Here is a 17,229-nt window from a genome sequence, read left to right on the forward strand (position 1 = left end):
GGGAAGTGGGATTTGCAATGGCTTGCCATTGACTTTATTGTTTTTTGTTTTTTTCCACATATTTCAGGTTATCATGGTTACCGGGGATCACCCCATTACTGCCAAGGCCATTGCCAAGGGTGTTGGAATTATCTCTGAAGGAAATGAGACTGTGGAGGACATTGCAGCACGGCTCAACATTCCTATCGGCCAGGTCAATCCGAGGTGATTTATATTTTACTTTTTTGGAAGTCGTAAGAATGTATATATTGATGCCAAATTCTGTAACCACCAATGTTTTGAGCAACCTTTTATGCTGCTCTGTTTTGGCATGCAGTATTCAGCTGAGGTTTTTAAAACTGTTTATGCCTGTGCTTGACAGGGATGCGAAGGCTTGTGTAATCCATGGTTCTGACCTGAAGGACATGCAGTTGGAGAAGCTCGATGAGATTCTGCAAAACCACACAGAAATAGTGTTTGCTCGTACATCCCCACAACAGAAGCTCATCATAGTTGAGGGTTGCCAAAGACAGGTATTCTTTGTCATGAAATACAAGTTTGAGGAAACCAAGTTGTGCATCTTGATCAGTCGAAGGATTTTTCTCATGATTGCTGATTCTATTCTTTTTACCTGTTCCTTGTTAGGGAGCCATTGTTGCAGTGACGGGGGATGGCGTTAACGATTCTCCAGCCCTGAAGATGGCCGATATTGGGGTAGCCATGGGGATTGCAGGGTCTGATGTTTCAAAACAAGCTGCTGACATGATCCTTTTGGATGACAATTTTGCCTCCATTGTCACTGGTGTTGAGGAAGGTGGGAATTTGCCTTAGACTTGTGTGAATCACATGAATGATGACAATCATTGCAAGCAGCCTTTGTTATTCTGGGTTCAATTGAAATGTCCCATTTGTTTGAGTTAAAAAGTGATACTGCATCACCGGTCTGAAATTCTACTTTGTCATGGATTATCCTCCCTCCACTTCTGCCTCGTGATCGATGACATTGCAACCGGTGTAAATCGATGATGCGATCAGTCTGATTTGCATTTGTGGGGTGTGACAGGCCGGCTGATCTTTGACAACCTGAAAAAGTCTATTGCGTACACACTGACGAGTAACATCCCTGAGATCACACCGTTCCTGCTCTTCATCATTGCAAACATCCCCCTTCCTCTGGGTACCGTCACCATCCTCTGCATTGATCTGGGAACTGACATGGTAAAATGCTTGCTTTTTCCTTCTCCCATCCCTCCACTTGTTTCACCACCTCTTTGCTATTGGTACAATTAATCCTTCATAAATTTCTCATCCAAGGTGCCAGCCATTTCCCTGGCTTATGAGGCAGCAGAGAGTGACATTATGAAGCGCCAGCCAAGGAACCCCAAAACGGACAAACTTGTGAATGAAAGGTTGATCAGCATGGCCTACGGGCAAATAGGTATGTCTCTGCTGTACACGCGTACTTTGCTGTGTCCACATCCTGCTATATCCAATGTGATCTGACAAATTCAAAAAATATATCTTTTTGACATTGTCCAACTTGATGTTTAAAGTGATTTTGACTTGTATTTAAATGTCTTTGGCATATCTCAATTTTACAATGAACTTGTCATCAACTTTAAACTTCCAGTTGTGAAAATGATGGGCTGGTGAACACAAAATGCAAAACTTGTAAAACAAGAAAAAGAGCGATCAGATTGCAGACTCTCACCAGGACTTCTGAGTGCTTTATTTTTATTGGTTTTCGGGTAAATCCAATATGACCAATGACGTGTGAACCTTTTGTTCCTGATAGACAGACGGGCCTGCCTGCATGTAATGTTTTGCCTCCATCTGTTCAGCCACCTCAGAGAAGATTTTTGAACCCTGTTTCTTTTTCTTTCTTTTTTTAATATATATTAATATGGCTGCCAAATCACGTTACCGTTGACATCAATTTATTTTATTTTTTTCCTGTGGACCATGTTATCCCTAGATGACTCTCAAAAAATTTTCATACTGGTTGGATGTGGTGTTCTGCAGATGCAGTTATGACTTCATTATGATGGCACCTATGACTTCATAAATAATTACTCGTGCCCATGAGGAGTACTTGCTGTGTGCCAAGTTTCAATTTTTTTCCTTGGTGCGGTTTCAGAAATCGAGGTCCAAAGTTTTTGCGTTTTTTTTTTTTTCCATCATGGCTGCCATACCGTGACTTATGACGTCATAATTGTCATTAAAACATTCTCCGTGAGTCGTCGCACAAATGGTGAAAATTGTCTCGATCCGACAAGTGGTTGCAGAGAAAAACGCGAATTTCTGTGTGCACAAACGGGCCGAAATGCAATACTCTCTTCTGGTGTGGGTAATTGTTGTGACAGACTTTGGAGATCCAGGTATATATACATACATGTACACAGTCATGCGTCACTTATCGGCGGGGATACGTTCTCAGAAATCCGTCAAGCGATTTCGTCAGTGCGAACATCATGGTGTACTTGCACAAACCTAGATGGTAAAGCTGACTGCACACCTAGTTGGTATACCCTATTGCTCCTAGACAAACCTGTACTGAAGGCAATTGCAACACGATGATAAGTATTTGTGTAACATAGAAAAGGTACAGTAAAAATATGCTGTAAAAAATTTTTTACTGGTACACCTGTATAGGGCACTGACCATGAATGTAGCTTGCAGGACTGGAAGTTGCTCTGGCTGAGTCTGAGTGGTGAGTGAATGTGAAGGCCTAAGACATTACTGTATACTACTGTCGATTTTATAAACACTGCACACTTGGGCAATATTAAATTTAGAAAAAAATATTTTTCTTTCTTCAATAATAAATTAACCTTGGGTTACTGTAATTTTTATATTTTATAAACTTTTTAATTTTTTTTTTTTTAGCTTTTCCACTTTTTGTAATAACCCTAACCCTAAAACCACCCACATTGTACAGCTGTCCAATTTTTTTTAATTTTTTTTTTCCTAGTTTTTACTTTTTAAACTTTTTTGTTAACCAAGACACAAACACCTCTATATATATGTATAGCTGAGGTCTATACAGGGTCAGGATCATCAATATCACTGTCTTACACCTCCACATCTTGTCCCACATCCAAGATAAATGGAAGACTCGTTAGTTTTACCGTTGTGCTGTTCATGACTGCCATGTTTGTTGTTCGTGGCTGCTTGCAATCTCCTCTCACATCGATTATAGAAAGATGAATAAATAGCGTTTGGATTTTATAAATACGTAATCATTGCATCGATGTTATCATTTACAAATGAAGAAACGAGCACCTGTCAGTTGTGCGATATATTTTTGGAACAGTGCGAATATTTTAACAACAAAAAGCTAGACTAAAAATTGATTTGTTTTAATTTCTAATGTAACAACGATTTATTCGTGGAATTCTTTAATTGGAAGGTAAACGTGCAAAAAACGGGTTGAGTAAGGTGAAAATAGTGGTGTTTTTGGATGTCAGGTCAACATTGGGTCAGTAGTTTGAATTCTGCTTAAGCACAACCCCACTTTTTTCATGATATTTTATGGACCTCAATGATCATGTGATCACAGCCACACTAGTTGTTTATTATCATTATCAAGTACGAGTGTGTGCCCGAACGTGCAAAAAAAATAAAAATAAAAATAAAAAAAACTTTCAAACCGCGTGCCGGAAACAACACCCACACAGGCCGTTCCTTCGCTCTCGTGTGCCCATACGTGAGGGGAAAAAAAATAACTTTCAAACCACACAGGCCGTTCCTTCGCTCTCGTAAACGACTGGATTGGGGCATTGTGTTTATAAATGCGCATAAGAAATTGAGAAATTATTAGAATACAGTAAGTCATAAATATCGAAGTCCGCATGTTGTAACCCGTAATGGGGAATGCACTCAAACTTGGCCATAACTTGGGAACCACTTGTCTGATTAATTTCAAACCTTGAAAAGGCAAACTGAGATCGCTGGAATTATAGATAGAAGATAGATACTGTGGGTGCAAAACGCCAAGCGACGTGTCCTGTCATTGGTAACTAAATGGTGCCCTTTCCCCATCGGCCATGCCTACGCAGCAACATGTCCTGCCATTGGTTTGGTAAATAAATGGCCATAACTTGGGAACCACTTGTCCGATTAATATCAAACCTTGAAAAGGCACATATTCAGGTCCCCAGCAATATACCAGGCAAGTTTCAATTAGATCGGACCAGTGGTTGTCAAGAAACCGGTCACACACAGATTGCTGGAATTATAGATCGATTATGTGCTATGCTGTACTTTCATACGACTGGCAGTGCGACGACGGCTACGACATTACTTGGCGATAGGAATTTTTCAGCTCCATTATAATCTTGTGGGACCATTGTCATATACGCTGTCCGTCGTTGACCGAAACATCGTAATGCAGCACATGACTGTATATATGTATATATATATATATATATATATATATATATATATATATATATATATATATATATATATATATATATATATATATACACACACATACACACACACACACACACACACACACACACACACACACACACACACACACACACATACACACACACACACACACACACACACACACACACACACACACACACACACACACAAGCCTGGTGTTGGCGCAGTGGTTAGGGCAGCGGCTTGGGATCCAAGAGGTCCTGAGTTCAAGCCCCGTTGGGCCACTGAATAAATACACCAGGGGGTTGACTCAGCCTGTCATCCTTCCGAGGTCGGCGAAATGAGTACCAGTGTACTGGGCCTGTGTATACCCCGGTTAAAATAGGTGTACCATATCCCTGTGTCGTAAGAGGCGACCAGGGTTGCGTCAGGAAGGGCATCCGGCGTAAAACGTGCCAAATCATGATGCGGATCATACAGATGATCCACTGTGGCAACCCCTTACGGGAGCAGCCGAAAGAGGAAGAAGATATGTATATATATATACACACTGTATATATTTTTTAGGTCGTCTCTTCTCATAAAACCGGTCTCGATGTCCGTACGTACCCATTTTTTTTCTTCCGATTTTTCTTGATATTTGGTATGTGAGTGGATGTCGAGGGATGCACGACGGTATGACCTTTGACCCGATTGAAAGTCAAGGTCACTCCAAAGTTGCGAAATCGTCCATTTTCAAAATCTATCTCCGGATAACTCAGAAATGTAGTTTCATTTCTGAGGTTTTCTTTCCTTTTTACTCCCGGGCTTTCGTCTGTACGTTGAACCACATACAAGACTACATCGAAGCCATTCTAAACCGATCAGATCCACATCTCCAGAGCTTCAGAGATGACCGTCACACCCAACCGGGCGTAATTTTTATTTTATTTAATAGGTGTCATTGTAGCAGAGCCACCATGAAGACCTGCATCAACCAAACTTTCTTCCTGTCCATTCATCCAGGTTCAACAAATCTAATTGACTGAATGTAGCAGATGAGACATTGTGGAGATGGCAATTTTATCCAGCACTTGTTACCATTATACCTTTTGCCACCCTTTTAAAACTACTGTTTTCCAGGCAAACGTGTTTGTATGTTTCGACTCATTCCCAAATTGCATTTGAGGAGGAACCATGATTGTGATGGCAGAGGCAACACTTGGCCTTTTTTGCACAGATCACCAGGTAATTGAACTTTCAACAGTCCATGTATACTTTAATTTAATGCAAGCTTTCTGTTTTCCACTCAGGTATGATTCAAGCTCTGGGTGGCTTTTTCGCTTACTTCGTTATAATGGCGGAGAATGGCTTCCTGCCGTGGACCCTCATCAACATCAGAGTTCACTGGGACAATAGAAACGTGAATGACTTGGAGGATAGCTATGGGCAAGAGTGGGTAAGTATGGAATCCTCTAATTCCCCCTCGGTCATCTTCGTATTTCACTGTCTCTTCTCGCTCGAGGGCATTTATTGACCAACACGTAATGCTTTCACCGATTATGCATCACTAACTTGCCATTGGATTGAAGTTTGATACTATCGCTTTGTTTTTCTCATGTCAGCAACAGTCCTTGCTGCGTTTGGTACGTCTGTCTGAATGTGGTGGGAGGAATCTTAAGACAATGACCCATCACATCTGCGGGACATCCATTCCCTCAAAATCTCTCTATTTACTTTTTCTACTCACCTGATGAATAAATTTGCTTCCGATACTTATCCGGGCATTTTTACATTATTTTGCCACTTGATGTACACTCCAGATTCACACAATCTTTGTTCTAATAAATGCTACTTTAACTTCCATAAATATTGAAGTGCAACAGACGGTGAACCAATGACTTGTTTCTCACAATTTTTTTTATTACCTTCGCATTCTGCGAAAGGTTATGTTTTGGTCCCTGTGTATTTATTTATTTGTGAATATGTGTGTTTGTTTGTTATTCGCATAACTCAAAGTATTAAACCGAATTGCATGAAAATTGGTGGGATGATTCGTGATTAGATTTTGGGAGCGATCATCCAAAGGTCAAGGTCATGAAAAGGTCAAAAACGAACTTTTGGGCATAACTTCCTTCATAAGACAGCTATCGACATGCAACCAACGCCATATTGTTCCATGACGAAATACCTTTCGGGTACGTGGTGTCAGATTTGACGTGACGTCATCAGAAGTGCGTCAAAATGACGTCGCAAGATGACGTAAATTTTCGACCTCATCAGTTTTGATCATACGGTTTTGTAGGACTTACCTTAAGGACGTCACACACCAAATTTGACTTCGTTCGGACTGACCGTTATGACGTCATTGACGTTTGAACATAACGTTTTTCAATTATGGCTAAAATGTCCTGATGTTTTATATTCAAATATCTATGTAATTTGTAAAGGAAATTGTCCCAAATCCAGGCATTATGATCAGTACCAAAATATCTGCTTATTTATGAACAGGTTTTGCAAATTAACTCTATGGTCAAGGTCACACTCAAGGTCAAAATATACTTGTTGGCATAACTTCAGATCTAATAGAGCTATTGACATGAAACGTTAAAATGTTCCGTGAAATAAGAACTTTCAGGATGGTAGTCCGCGATTGGTCGTGACGTCATTGGAAGTGCGTCAAAATGACGTCATTTTTAAACTTTCGATTTTTTTCAGTGTTTATCATTCCATTTTGTTGGACTGCCCTCAATGACTTCTAACACCAAATTTGACGTCCATCGGACTGTTGGTTGTGACGTCATGGACGTTTTTCAAATGTGCCTGGAAAAAAAGTAGCGGCGGCGAAGGTATGCGCTCTTCCGAGTGCCCGTTCCAGTTATTTATTTGTTTGTTTATTTTAACAGGAAGGTTATCATTCCTGTTATGTGTTTTTCATGTGTTTTTACTCCACAGGGTGGTGAATTGGTTTTTGTGCATTGTCTGTATAAACAGTGGTGTCAGTCTGTGACAGCCCACAAATTAAATGTGGGCTGGGGGCTGTCTGTGGGCATTCGTCTGTTAAACATCTCTAGCCTTTGTGGAAATGAGATCTGTGCCTGTACTTGCCTGCAGGGTATGGAGCAAAGGTCAATAAATAAGGTTAAGTAAGCATCAAGGTTTGTGCGACCACCTGCAACACTCAACTTTTCTTATGTCGACTCTGCGTACATGGCCTTACACGTGTATCTATACACCTGAAATGAACTCCAAATATCCCTTTAGTGTATTTTCTGGAGACAGGCCTCATGGGATCCAAATTCCTCTTTCTTCCTTCCCCCCACCCCCCCCTCTTTCCCATTCAAATTGTACATCTACCGAAAATCAGGCAATTGCAATATAACTGTTTGGTCCTTTTGTTGGTTGCAGTTGACTTTTTCATGTGCAGGCCTTGTTTTACCCAGCAATTAAGTGGGTTGTTGAAACTTGTAAGTACATTGGCTCTCCACAGGTGTACTTTTCTTGAGATGGTGTGGAAGTTGCTTTTTACCCCCCCCCCCCCCCCCGAGTCTTTAATGATGAACATCCCAGAACCTTTTTTTTCCCCCCTGACGTGCAGTTTGTGCTTTTGCTGATGTGAACAGGATTAACTGGATAAGTTTTCTTTTTGGGGAGCTGCAACATGAGCCATAATTGCCACATTTTTGGAAGAGGGATTTTGCATTTTTTATTTTTTAATCAATCAAGGCTCATGGAAGAGCTGAAACTTAATCATTCATCCAAACTTTATTTGTAAGTGTGCATTATGATGCAGGAACACTCGTCTCGATGTGTGTGCTAGTTTTTTTATTATTTTTAATAAAGTACAGTATTTGAATTTGTATGACTAGTGCTGTGACAAATATTGCATCTACCTTGGAATTGACACATCTGTTCAATGTTCTGTCTCCCTCTCTGTCCTAGACGTATGAGCAGCGTAAGATCGTTGAGTACACCTGCCATACAGCCTTCTTTGTGAGCATTGTTGTCGTGCAGTGGGCTGATCTGATCATCTGCAAAACACGTCGGAACTCTATTTTCCAACAAGGAATGAAGTAATGTATATCACAAACCTGAAATTACTCCTATATTTATCTTAAACATTCTGCATCACTTCAGTGGCTGTGTTTTCATGTACTTTTTGGCTGTTTTGATTGCAATTATGGTCAGGAGGTAATCAGTTTGATTTTACTCTTATGATTTTTTTTTTCACGTGACAGAAACAAGGTGCTGATCTTTGGCCTGTTTGAAGAGACTGCACTTGCTGCTTTCCTGTCGTATTGCCCTGGCATGGATGTGGCCTTGCGCATGTATCCCCTCAAGTAAGTGTGTTTGCATTGAGTAACTTTGAACGCCAAGAGCTCAACCACGTGACCTCGGGTCCTCCGTCTAGTTTATCCGGTTTCCTTAAAAAAAAATTAAAAATCACGCGATCTAATTACCGGGGGACACGCCCTAGGTATGCCTTGTCCGAACTGGATCACTTTGCCAAATCAGATGCAGCCGAGCGACACTGCCAAGGACATACTGGCTAAAAGGAACGGATCGTTGAATAAAGTCCCGGCTTGGCTAGGATGCGGACCAGGTTGGATCGATGAAAGAAAACAAAAACGAGTTGGGAACATTTCTGCAGAAGCATTTATTGCAGGCGAGAAAAAATATGTGGCACGATTAATTGAGTTTATTGTGTGTAAGTAGAGATAGGAAGAAAAGTGAGGTGCGACGCCAAAACAAGCAACTTGCGAAAGCAGGCACAGAGCACGATTATCCCGATATACCTTCTGCAATCTTAACTTAACCGAGGCCAGGTGCCATGATACACGCACATGTACACACGCATCCAGATGAAGAAGAAAGGAGAGAGATGAGGCTAACGGTCTCTCAATACCTTGCATGATTGACCGACCGTGCCACCAGTACATTTTGGGTGGATGCTCCGCTGGGCAATAACTCCCTGACAGCTGGTGCGTCATCTCCTGCTTCGTGCAGCAAAGTGTCGATCCAGAAAATGGGACGCGACTGTCAAGCGTGAAGGATGGACTTTGGGTGGAGCCAGCGACGAGACTGAATAAGGGCGGAATCAGCAGCGAGCTGGGTGGGATGGCAGGAACTAGCATGAGCGAGCAGACGGCCTCACGACCCATCCTTCATAGACCCTGCGGTGCGGGGCATCGCCCCGAAGTGCCGTCACCCGAATAGGGTGCTCTGATTGGGCCCTGGCTACTGCATGCCCTGCCGCCATGACAGAAAGCGGCCTCACTGTACATCCGGCGAGCCATAGCTGAGCTGCGGAATCGTCTCGCTCCGAACCCTGTGATATGTATCGCTCTGCACTGAACTCCTGGGCCGTGCCCCGGTGACCGGTGACCGGTGGTTCGTGCTCGTCAACGTGCTGCTTGTCCATACGCCATGCGGCCTCTGCGATCTAGACAGTACAGCACCCTTCTGCTTGGTGGCAGCCTCGCCGGGTGGAGGGCGAGAACATGTCTGCCGTCCGCATGAGACATTTATGGCCATTGTGGTGAGCGAAGACTGACGGCAAGATGCTATTTTAAACCCATGCGCAGACTTGAACAAGATGTGTGCTTTTCGTGCCCCGCTGTGTGCGATAAATTATCACGGGCTGCGCGTGTGCCCGCCCACCAACGAGCATGCGGTTATTCATCAAAGGCGGTGGTGTGCGTGGTTCTGGCCTTGACCTGTGTCAGGAATTGAGGGAAAAGATTGGATATACTAATTATTTGATGGAGATTTGGGTTAAAAAGAGCGTGCCGCATGCATACTGTACGGCGTTGGCATTTGGTGTGTTCTTGTATTCCCCTGGGCGTGGCATTCCTGCAGCGGCGCTGTCATGTTGGTGATTCTGGTCTCCTGAACAGTGGGTGGGGGTTGTTGCTGTGCTGCACGCGTTCCGTGCTGTCTTCTGGTAGTGGTGGTCTGTTTTTCTATCCCCTGGGCACGGGTGTCTATGCTTGTGCTGACTTTTGCGAAGACACATTCTTTCAGTGAAGGCATGACCACGGCTTTTACAGGTGGCGGTTGCTTAGATTTATCTCAGGAATAGAGAAAAAGCGTAGGAATGAAGGTGGAGTTGAAATCAGACCTAACTGAGATTCACACAACGCACTTGTCCCGTTTGTCCGATTAGACAAGAAGGAAAGGTCTAACTGTATGCATATTAATGAAATGAATGTCTGGGGACCACTGTATGATGGATGCCATTGCTTTGGAGGGATGCTGTTCCCAGAACCGCAACAATACATATATTGTTTCAGATCTGGGGTTTTGAGGCTTGCCACAGGAGAGGCACTCTGGTCTCTCCTGAATGGGGGGGGGGGGGGGTGGAAAAAAATAAACGGCTGCTTCCAATTAATCCAAAACCCAAAAATTTTCAATCTGACAAATTGAACCTGGGTGGTGTGGAGGCAACAGACTGCCTCAATCACTCCCAAGTTATTTTTTTTTTTTTTAATTTATTTATTTTATTTTTTTTCTTTTTCTTTGCCCAAGTAATGTATAACCTTCCATTTGAAGGCTTTCACCCAGTGCAAGAATATAAGGCTTCCATATATACAGGGTGGCCTGAAAGTCCCTTTACCCTTCCCAGTGAAGCATTGTTCTTGAACTCTTAATATACAGGTTTTATTGTACAATACTTACAATAATTAATTTGTCATTGTATCTGTATGTGCTCCATCATTCTTCTGAGTCAGTTTCCGCATACCATAGCGGGGAAGGGACGGAGGGAAGTGCGAAAAATTTATCAGGGGTAAGGTAACTTTCGGGCTCCCCTGTATATATGTCTATATATGTATATGTGTATATATATATACACATATATATATATATATATATATATATATATATATATATATATATATATATATATATATATATATATATATATGCATATATATATATATATATATATGCATACATACATACATTTTATATTGTATAATATATTGGGATTACACATTTTTAAAGGTGCATTCAACCAAAAGTAAAAACTCAACGCTATAGACCTCATGCCTCGGCACGTGTCCAGTTTTTATCCCCCGCCACATGGTGGAAGGGGATATTGTTATTTCGATGCGACCACTCATTTCCGGTCACGTGCTGGTGCTCGGTCAAATGGAGGAGTGCTTTTTATTTTGCAAAAGCAAAAAAAAGTCATCACACACTGATGGGATGCTCTGCTCATTTCTTTTTTTTTTTTTCCACATGTGATCTGGTGTATGTGTGTGCGTTTGTTGTTTTTGTGTTTCCAGGGCATGAACACTGCTGGTTTCGTGTCTGGGCTGGGGATGATGAAGTGTTGGTTGTGTGGATGTTGAGGTTCTCGTTGGGTGTTGTGCACATGTGGATGTAGTGATTGGGTGTTTGTTGCTCACCTTATCCAGTCATTTGCACCATCCAGTTTTCGCCATTCGCATGAGGTGTGTATTGTGGGTATGTCCACCATTTCCCCAATTCGGCCACCCTCCTGGCTCTTCACGTGCCACGCTTCCAAAATCGACCGGTTTCGTTTGTTAGATGTAGTGTCTGAGATACGGGTCCCATCAAAGTCAAATTTTTGGCCAGATTGCAGGCAATGATGTGCTATGGCTGAGTCACCTTTCCAAGCCAAATTGCTGTATCATGTTCATCTAGCTGTTTTTTCAAATTCCTTCCAGTTTCACCAATGTAGAATGGCTCAGTCCTTGCATGATAAATGGTAAACTACTTCAGATTTATCACCAGTTGATATTGGGTCCTTTAGTTTTGAGATGACTATGTAGATGCTTGTCGGCTATGCCGATCAGTGCACCATGTACTATCCTGCCAATCCTTCCTGAAAGGCCAGGTAATATGACGGTGCCCAAGTGTGTCTGGCTCCTTCCATTCTGTCCTTTTTGGTTCTTCCAATGTTGGAGTATCCCCTTGTTGTACCCATTTTTGAACAGGACTACTCTAACTAATCTGATTTCTTTAATTGCCTTGGCTTTGGAAGATGACACCATCCATACCTGAGCTAAGGCCCCTGCAACACTGCATTTGTGGGAGATTGGGTTGCAAGAATTAAAAAAAAAAATGCAAGTAATTTGACATTAGTTTTTGGCTTTTGCAAAATAAAAAAGCACCCTATTTGACCTCGAGCACCAGCATGTGTCCAGAAATGAGCGGTTGCATCTCAATAAATATACCCATCAGAGATGGGAATATGGTGTTCCACTTTTGCAAAAAGTAGTTGCTGGAATGAAGCACTATGTGCCTATCGATTCCACTAGTGAAGTTAGGTGATCGACCAAAGTTTGAAAATTTTCCCGCCTTTTTTGACTGCGGGCCGGCATTTTGAAATTTCAGGAAAAATCCATATTTTTGGAAATAATATTGATTTTTGAATATTTTAAAAAATATATTTTTCTGTTTCGATGGCCAAATGCACTTCTGTCGGCACCATTATGATAGTAAGTACCCGTAAATATTATTCACAAACTTGTCCCGACATTTTGAGAAGGGGTTGCCATTTTGGAAATTCAGTGAAAAATCATATATTTTGTGTATATCTAATGAAATATATATATTTTTTATTCTTTGTGTACTTGCAGATAAACCTTGACTGACAAGTGGTCAGGGCTCCTGTGGCTATGTGGGACAAGTTCGCGAGTTACAGGAAATTTTGCATGTGGTAAATGATCTAGCTCATTGGTCCCCAACCTGCAGCCCGTGGAGCCCTATACTGCGGCCCACGAGGACTTTCCAATCAAAACACATTTCCATGTAGCAATTTTAAAGGGGTTTACCAAATGCCACTGCCGGCCGGTGCCGTGACCTGAAAAGCCTTACACGCCACTGCCGCTTACTGCCGGGAGGAATCTAATCAATTTGATTTTACCTTCCGGCATCTTGCGGCAGTATTTAAAATTATTTACACTCCGAACGGAAATTTGTTCAGAATTACAGTGCATGAACGATTGATCGTGTGTATATGTATGTGTGTGTGTATGTATGTATGTATGTATATGTATGTATGTATGTATATATATGTATGTATATATATATATATATATATATGTATATATATATATATATATATATATATATATATATATATATATATATATATATAATTATTAATAAAAAAAACAATACTCCAATAAACCCCAAATGTTTCGATTTCTCAACACAAACGTTGTGTGACAGTATCAAGTGTCTCAATAAAATGCATCAATTTTTTTCTGGCTCCCAACATCCTTGGGAGTAGTGAATGCGGTACGGCCCGTGGAATCAAAAGGTTTGGGACCACTGATCTAGCTGAAAGAGGAATTAAGCTAGTGTCTGACTTTATTCAGATGTGCAATGATGAGAAACAACGTCAAGCATTGCTACAGTGCGTTGAAGAGTACAGGAAGCTTTACCCAGACTATACAAAACAAACGATATGTTCTCAATAAGATATATGTGTGGTTGCTTGTTTGCTAGATTGTTATGTTGTCATATGAAAACCATGTCGCTTAAAACGTATTTGATTGTTCTCATTAATTGATCATGCTCTCATTTGTCATTAATAATGTCTTTATGAAAATGCTACTACTGATATTCTGTAAATGCCGAACAATGTGCCGTGCAATAATTGTCAAAATATGGGATTTTCAGTGAAATTCCAAAATGGCAACCCCTTCTCAAAATGTTGGGACAAGTTGTGAATAATATTTACGGATACTTACTATCATACTGGTGCCTACTGAAGTGCATTCGGCCATCTAAACAGAGAAATATATATATTTTTAATCTTCAAAAATATGGATTTTTTTATGAAATTTCAAAATTTTCCAGTCCAGTCGGTCAAAAAAGGCAGGAACATTTTCAAACTTTGGTCGATCACCTAACTTCACTCGTGGAATCGAAAGGCATATCGTGCTTCATTCCAGCAACTACTTTTGCAAAAGTGGAACACCCTAATGGGGAATCCCCGCCATTGAAACTTTTTTCAAGATGACCGGCCATCTTGGATCCGGCCACGCCCAAAATCAATAGGGTTCTTCCTTTTTAGGTGGTTCATGTGTGACCCAAATTTCAAATCGATATGGCGAACAGTTTGAGTTATTGCACTCACAGCTATAAATGTTAACGGACGGACGACCTGGGTGACAACAATATCCCCCTTCCGCCACACGGCGGGGGATAAAAACCAGACACATGCCGAGGCCCGGTTCTATTGTGCCTGGTGAAGCTGTCAACGTTGCCCGAGACAAGGTTTGCTCTTTTTTCTTTTTTTTTGCTCAAATTTGCAGTCTATAGAGTTTGTACTTTTGGTTGGAATTGCCTTCTTTAAAAAAAATATATATATATATATACACATTTTTTTTTTTTTAATTGCCACCATTTTTGCACCTTTTTGGAGTTTGTTTTTTTTTTTAATCTCTTTTTTTTTCTTGACAAGCTTCTGCTCATCCTTTATAAATGCATGGCTTGTCCTGCTGAAAAACCTCAGTTGATTTTCAGATCTTTCCCTTTTCTCATCTCCTTATTCCTACCAGACCAAGTTGGTGGTTTTGCGCCTTCCCTTACAGTTTGCTCATCTTCCTTTACGACGAAATTCGCAAATTTATCTTACGGAGGAATCCTGGAGGTAAATATTTTCAAAAACTCCCAACTCCCAACTATCAAATCCATCAATGTGCCAAACAATAACATTATTGGCGTGTTGCGGATTCTTCAATACGTGACTGCATTCCTTCCGTTAACTCTTATGTGCTGTTCCTTCTGCAGGCTGGGTGGAGAAGGAGTCGTATTATTGAGGTGCAGCTGCACTGCCACTCACGGTCCACTGCGGTGCCATTTTGGAAGTCTCTGTATAAAAAAAATTAAAAAATACAGTGCTAGAGAGAATTATTAAATGTACTCTTTGGAAGCATCTGCCTCTGTCCCCATGATTTTGGTTTTGTCAATTGCTGACTTTTTTTCTTTTTTTTTTGTCCCTCCATTCCCGACCATTCCAATTTTTTTTTTTTTTTTTTTTTTTTTTTTTTTTTTTTTGCTGGCTGCATTCTTTTCTCCTCCCCCCTCCCCCCTCCCCCCCACCATTTTCTCTTGTGCATTTTTCTGTAATTAGTGTCTGAATGCTAGTACATAATGCATTGTACCCACTTTCTCCAGCCAGAAATCCCAACTGCACCCTGAAACTGGTCCCAAAAAGTTATCCTTTACTGAAGTATGGCATGCTGCTCCCACGCTCCTCTGCCATGGTTCCAATCGTGCTGTAAATTTTCTTGGAAGACATTCGGTGTGCCACCTCTGTTCAGCATGCCGCTGTCGTGCTGTCTGTTCTTCTTATGTAATAATGCTATTCTCCCCTCCTTTCCATCGTGGGTTCTTGTTGCTTGAGTCGACCCTTGGGCCAGATTCGATGGTGATGTTTGGATGTGGCTCCAGCTCTTGCTCGTCTTTTGTCCCATTCATTTTTCTTTGCATCCATTTTATTTTTTTCCTCATTTGCATTGTAATGCACTTGCTCTACACTCCGTCAGCTATAATTTGAATCTTCCTTGCATTCTTGCATTTGCTTGACTTTGCATTGCCGTCGTTATCAGCTTCAATGTTTGAGGTTTTGATCATGAATGCTTTATATATCTTGCATACCAACTTTTGGCCCCGACCAAACACCAGCTCACTGGGCAACCCCGGAGCTTAACCTGCCGCCTGTGGCCGGCCACAAGGGATAGAATCTGCAGCCTGTCCCTGATCCCTGCAATGCCCTTCCCCTCCAATTTGCTTGCACCCTACTTACTGCGGCAGTCTAACCGACCATACTCTGCTGATGTTTCACTTTTTCATTTTGAGATTCCCTTGTATTGAACCTGTCTCACTGTCTTCCTTCCATATTTATTAATAAACGTTGCAGCCATCACCTCGATCTGTGTGGTTACTTTAAAAGCTTGCTCATTTGAACTATTACATTGATGCTTTGAATGGGGTAGTTTGATTGTTTGTGTTCTTTTTACTGGAACAAAGATCTCATTCTGTTTCCATATGTGATTGTTTTGAGTGCACGTTACATTTAAAGTTCAGAGCCAAGAAAACCGATTTGTACTTTGGACAATTTTTTTTTAAAGGGGAACAAAGTATTCACACCCCTCGACTGATATATAATTAATTTTTTTTTTCTTTGTCTATGAAGGGGTGAATCTTGCAAGGTTTTTTGTGAGGTTCACTTGGTTGCACCTGACTGGGCTTGAGGGAAGGGGAGTAGCAGCTGAAGCCTGAATCCTATATATATATATATATATATATATATATATATATATATATATATATATATATATATATATATATATATATATATATATATATATATATATATATATATATGTGTATATATGTATATGTATATATATATATATATATATATATATATATATATATATATATATATATATATATATATATATATATATATATATATATATATATATATATATATATATATATATATATATATATATATATATATATATATATATATATATATATATATATATATATATATATATATATATATATATATATATATATATATATATATATATATATATATATATATATATATATATATATATATATATATATATATATATATATATATATATATATATATATATATATATATATATATATATATATATATATATATATATATATATATATATATATATATATATATATATATATATATATATATATATATATATATATATATATATATATATATATATATATATATATATATATATATATATATATATATATATATATATATATATATATATATATATATATATATATATATATATATATATATATATATATATA

General features: G+C 40.0%; 1 protein-coding gene across 4 annotated transcripts in view; it reads left to right on the forward strand.

Annotated features, from left to right (window-relative positions):
• The window catches only part of ATP1A3 (ATPase Na+/K+ transporting subunit alpha 3), a 229,455-nt gene extending 213,188 nt beyond the window's left edge, over window positions 1-16,267 (forward strand). For 3 of the 4 annotated variants that reach the window (XM_085875715.1, XM_085875717.1, XM_085875716.1), the window contains exons 14-23: window positions 68-204; window positions 362-512; window positions 625-793; window positions 1,043-1,197; window positions 1,294-1,417; window positions 5,670-5,815; window positions 8,299-8,429; window positions 8,595-8,696; window positions 14,898-14,989; window positions 15,130-16,267. In XM_085875715.1, coding sequence (XP_085731841.1) covers window positions 68-204; window positions 362-512; window positions 625-793; window positions 1,043-1,197; window positions 1,294-1,417; window positions 5,670-5,815; window positions 8,299-8,429; window positions 8,595-8,696; window positions 14,898-14,989; window positions 15,130-15,158 — 1,236 coding nt within the window. In that variant the 3' untranslated portion in view covers window positions 15,159-16,267. The remainder of the gene's footprint in view (window positions 1-67; window positions 205-361; window positions 513-624; window positions 794-1,042; window positions 1,198-1,293; window positions 1,418-5,669; window positions 5,816-8,298; window positions 8,430-8,594; window positions 8,697-14,897; window positions 14,990-15,129) is intronic. The other variant, XM_085875714.1, reaches the window with a different exon arrangement.
• Window positions 16,268-17,229: the final 962 nt, after the last annotated feature.

The sequence above is a fragment of the Eptatretus burgeri genome, chromosome 3 (assembly GCF_056783735.1).
Source record: "Eptatretus burgeri isolate ZD-2024b chromosome 3, Ebu_testis_v1, whole genome shotgun sequence".
NCBI lineage: Eukaryota > Metazoa > Chordata > Myxini > Myxiniformes > Myxinidae > Eptatretus > Eptatretus burgeri.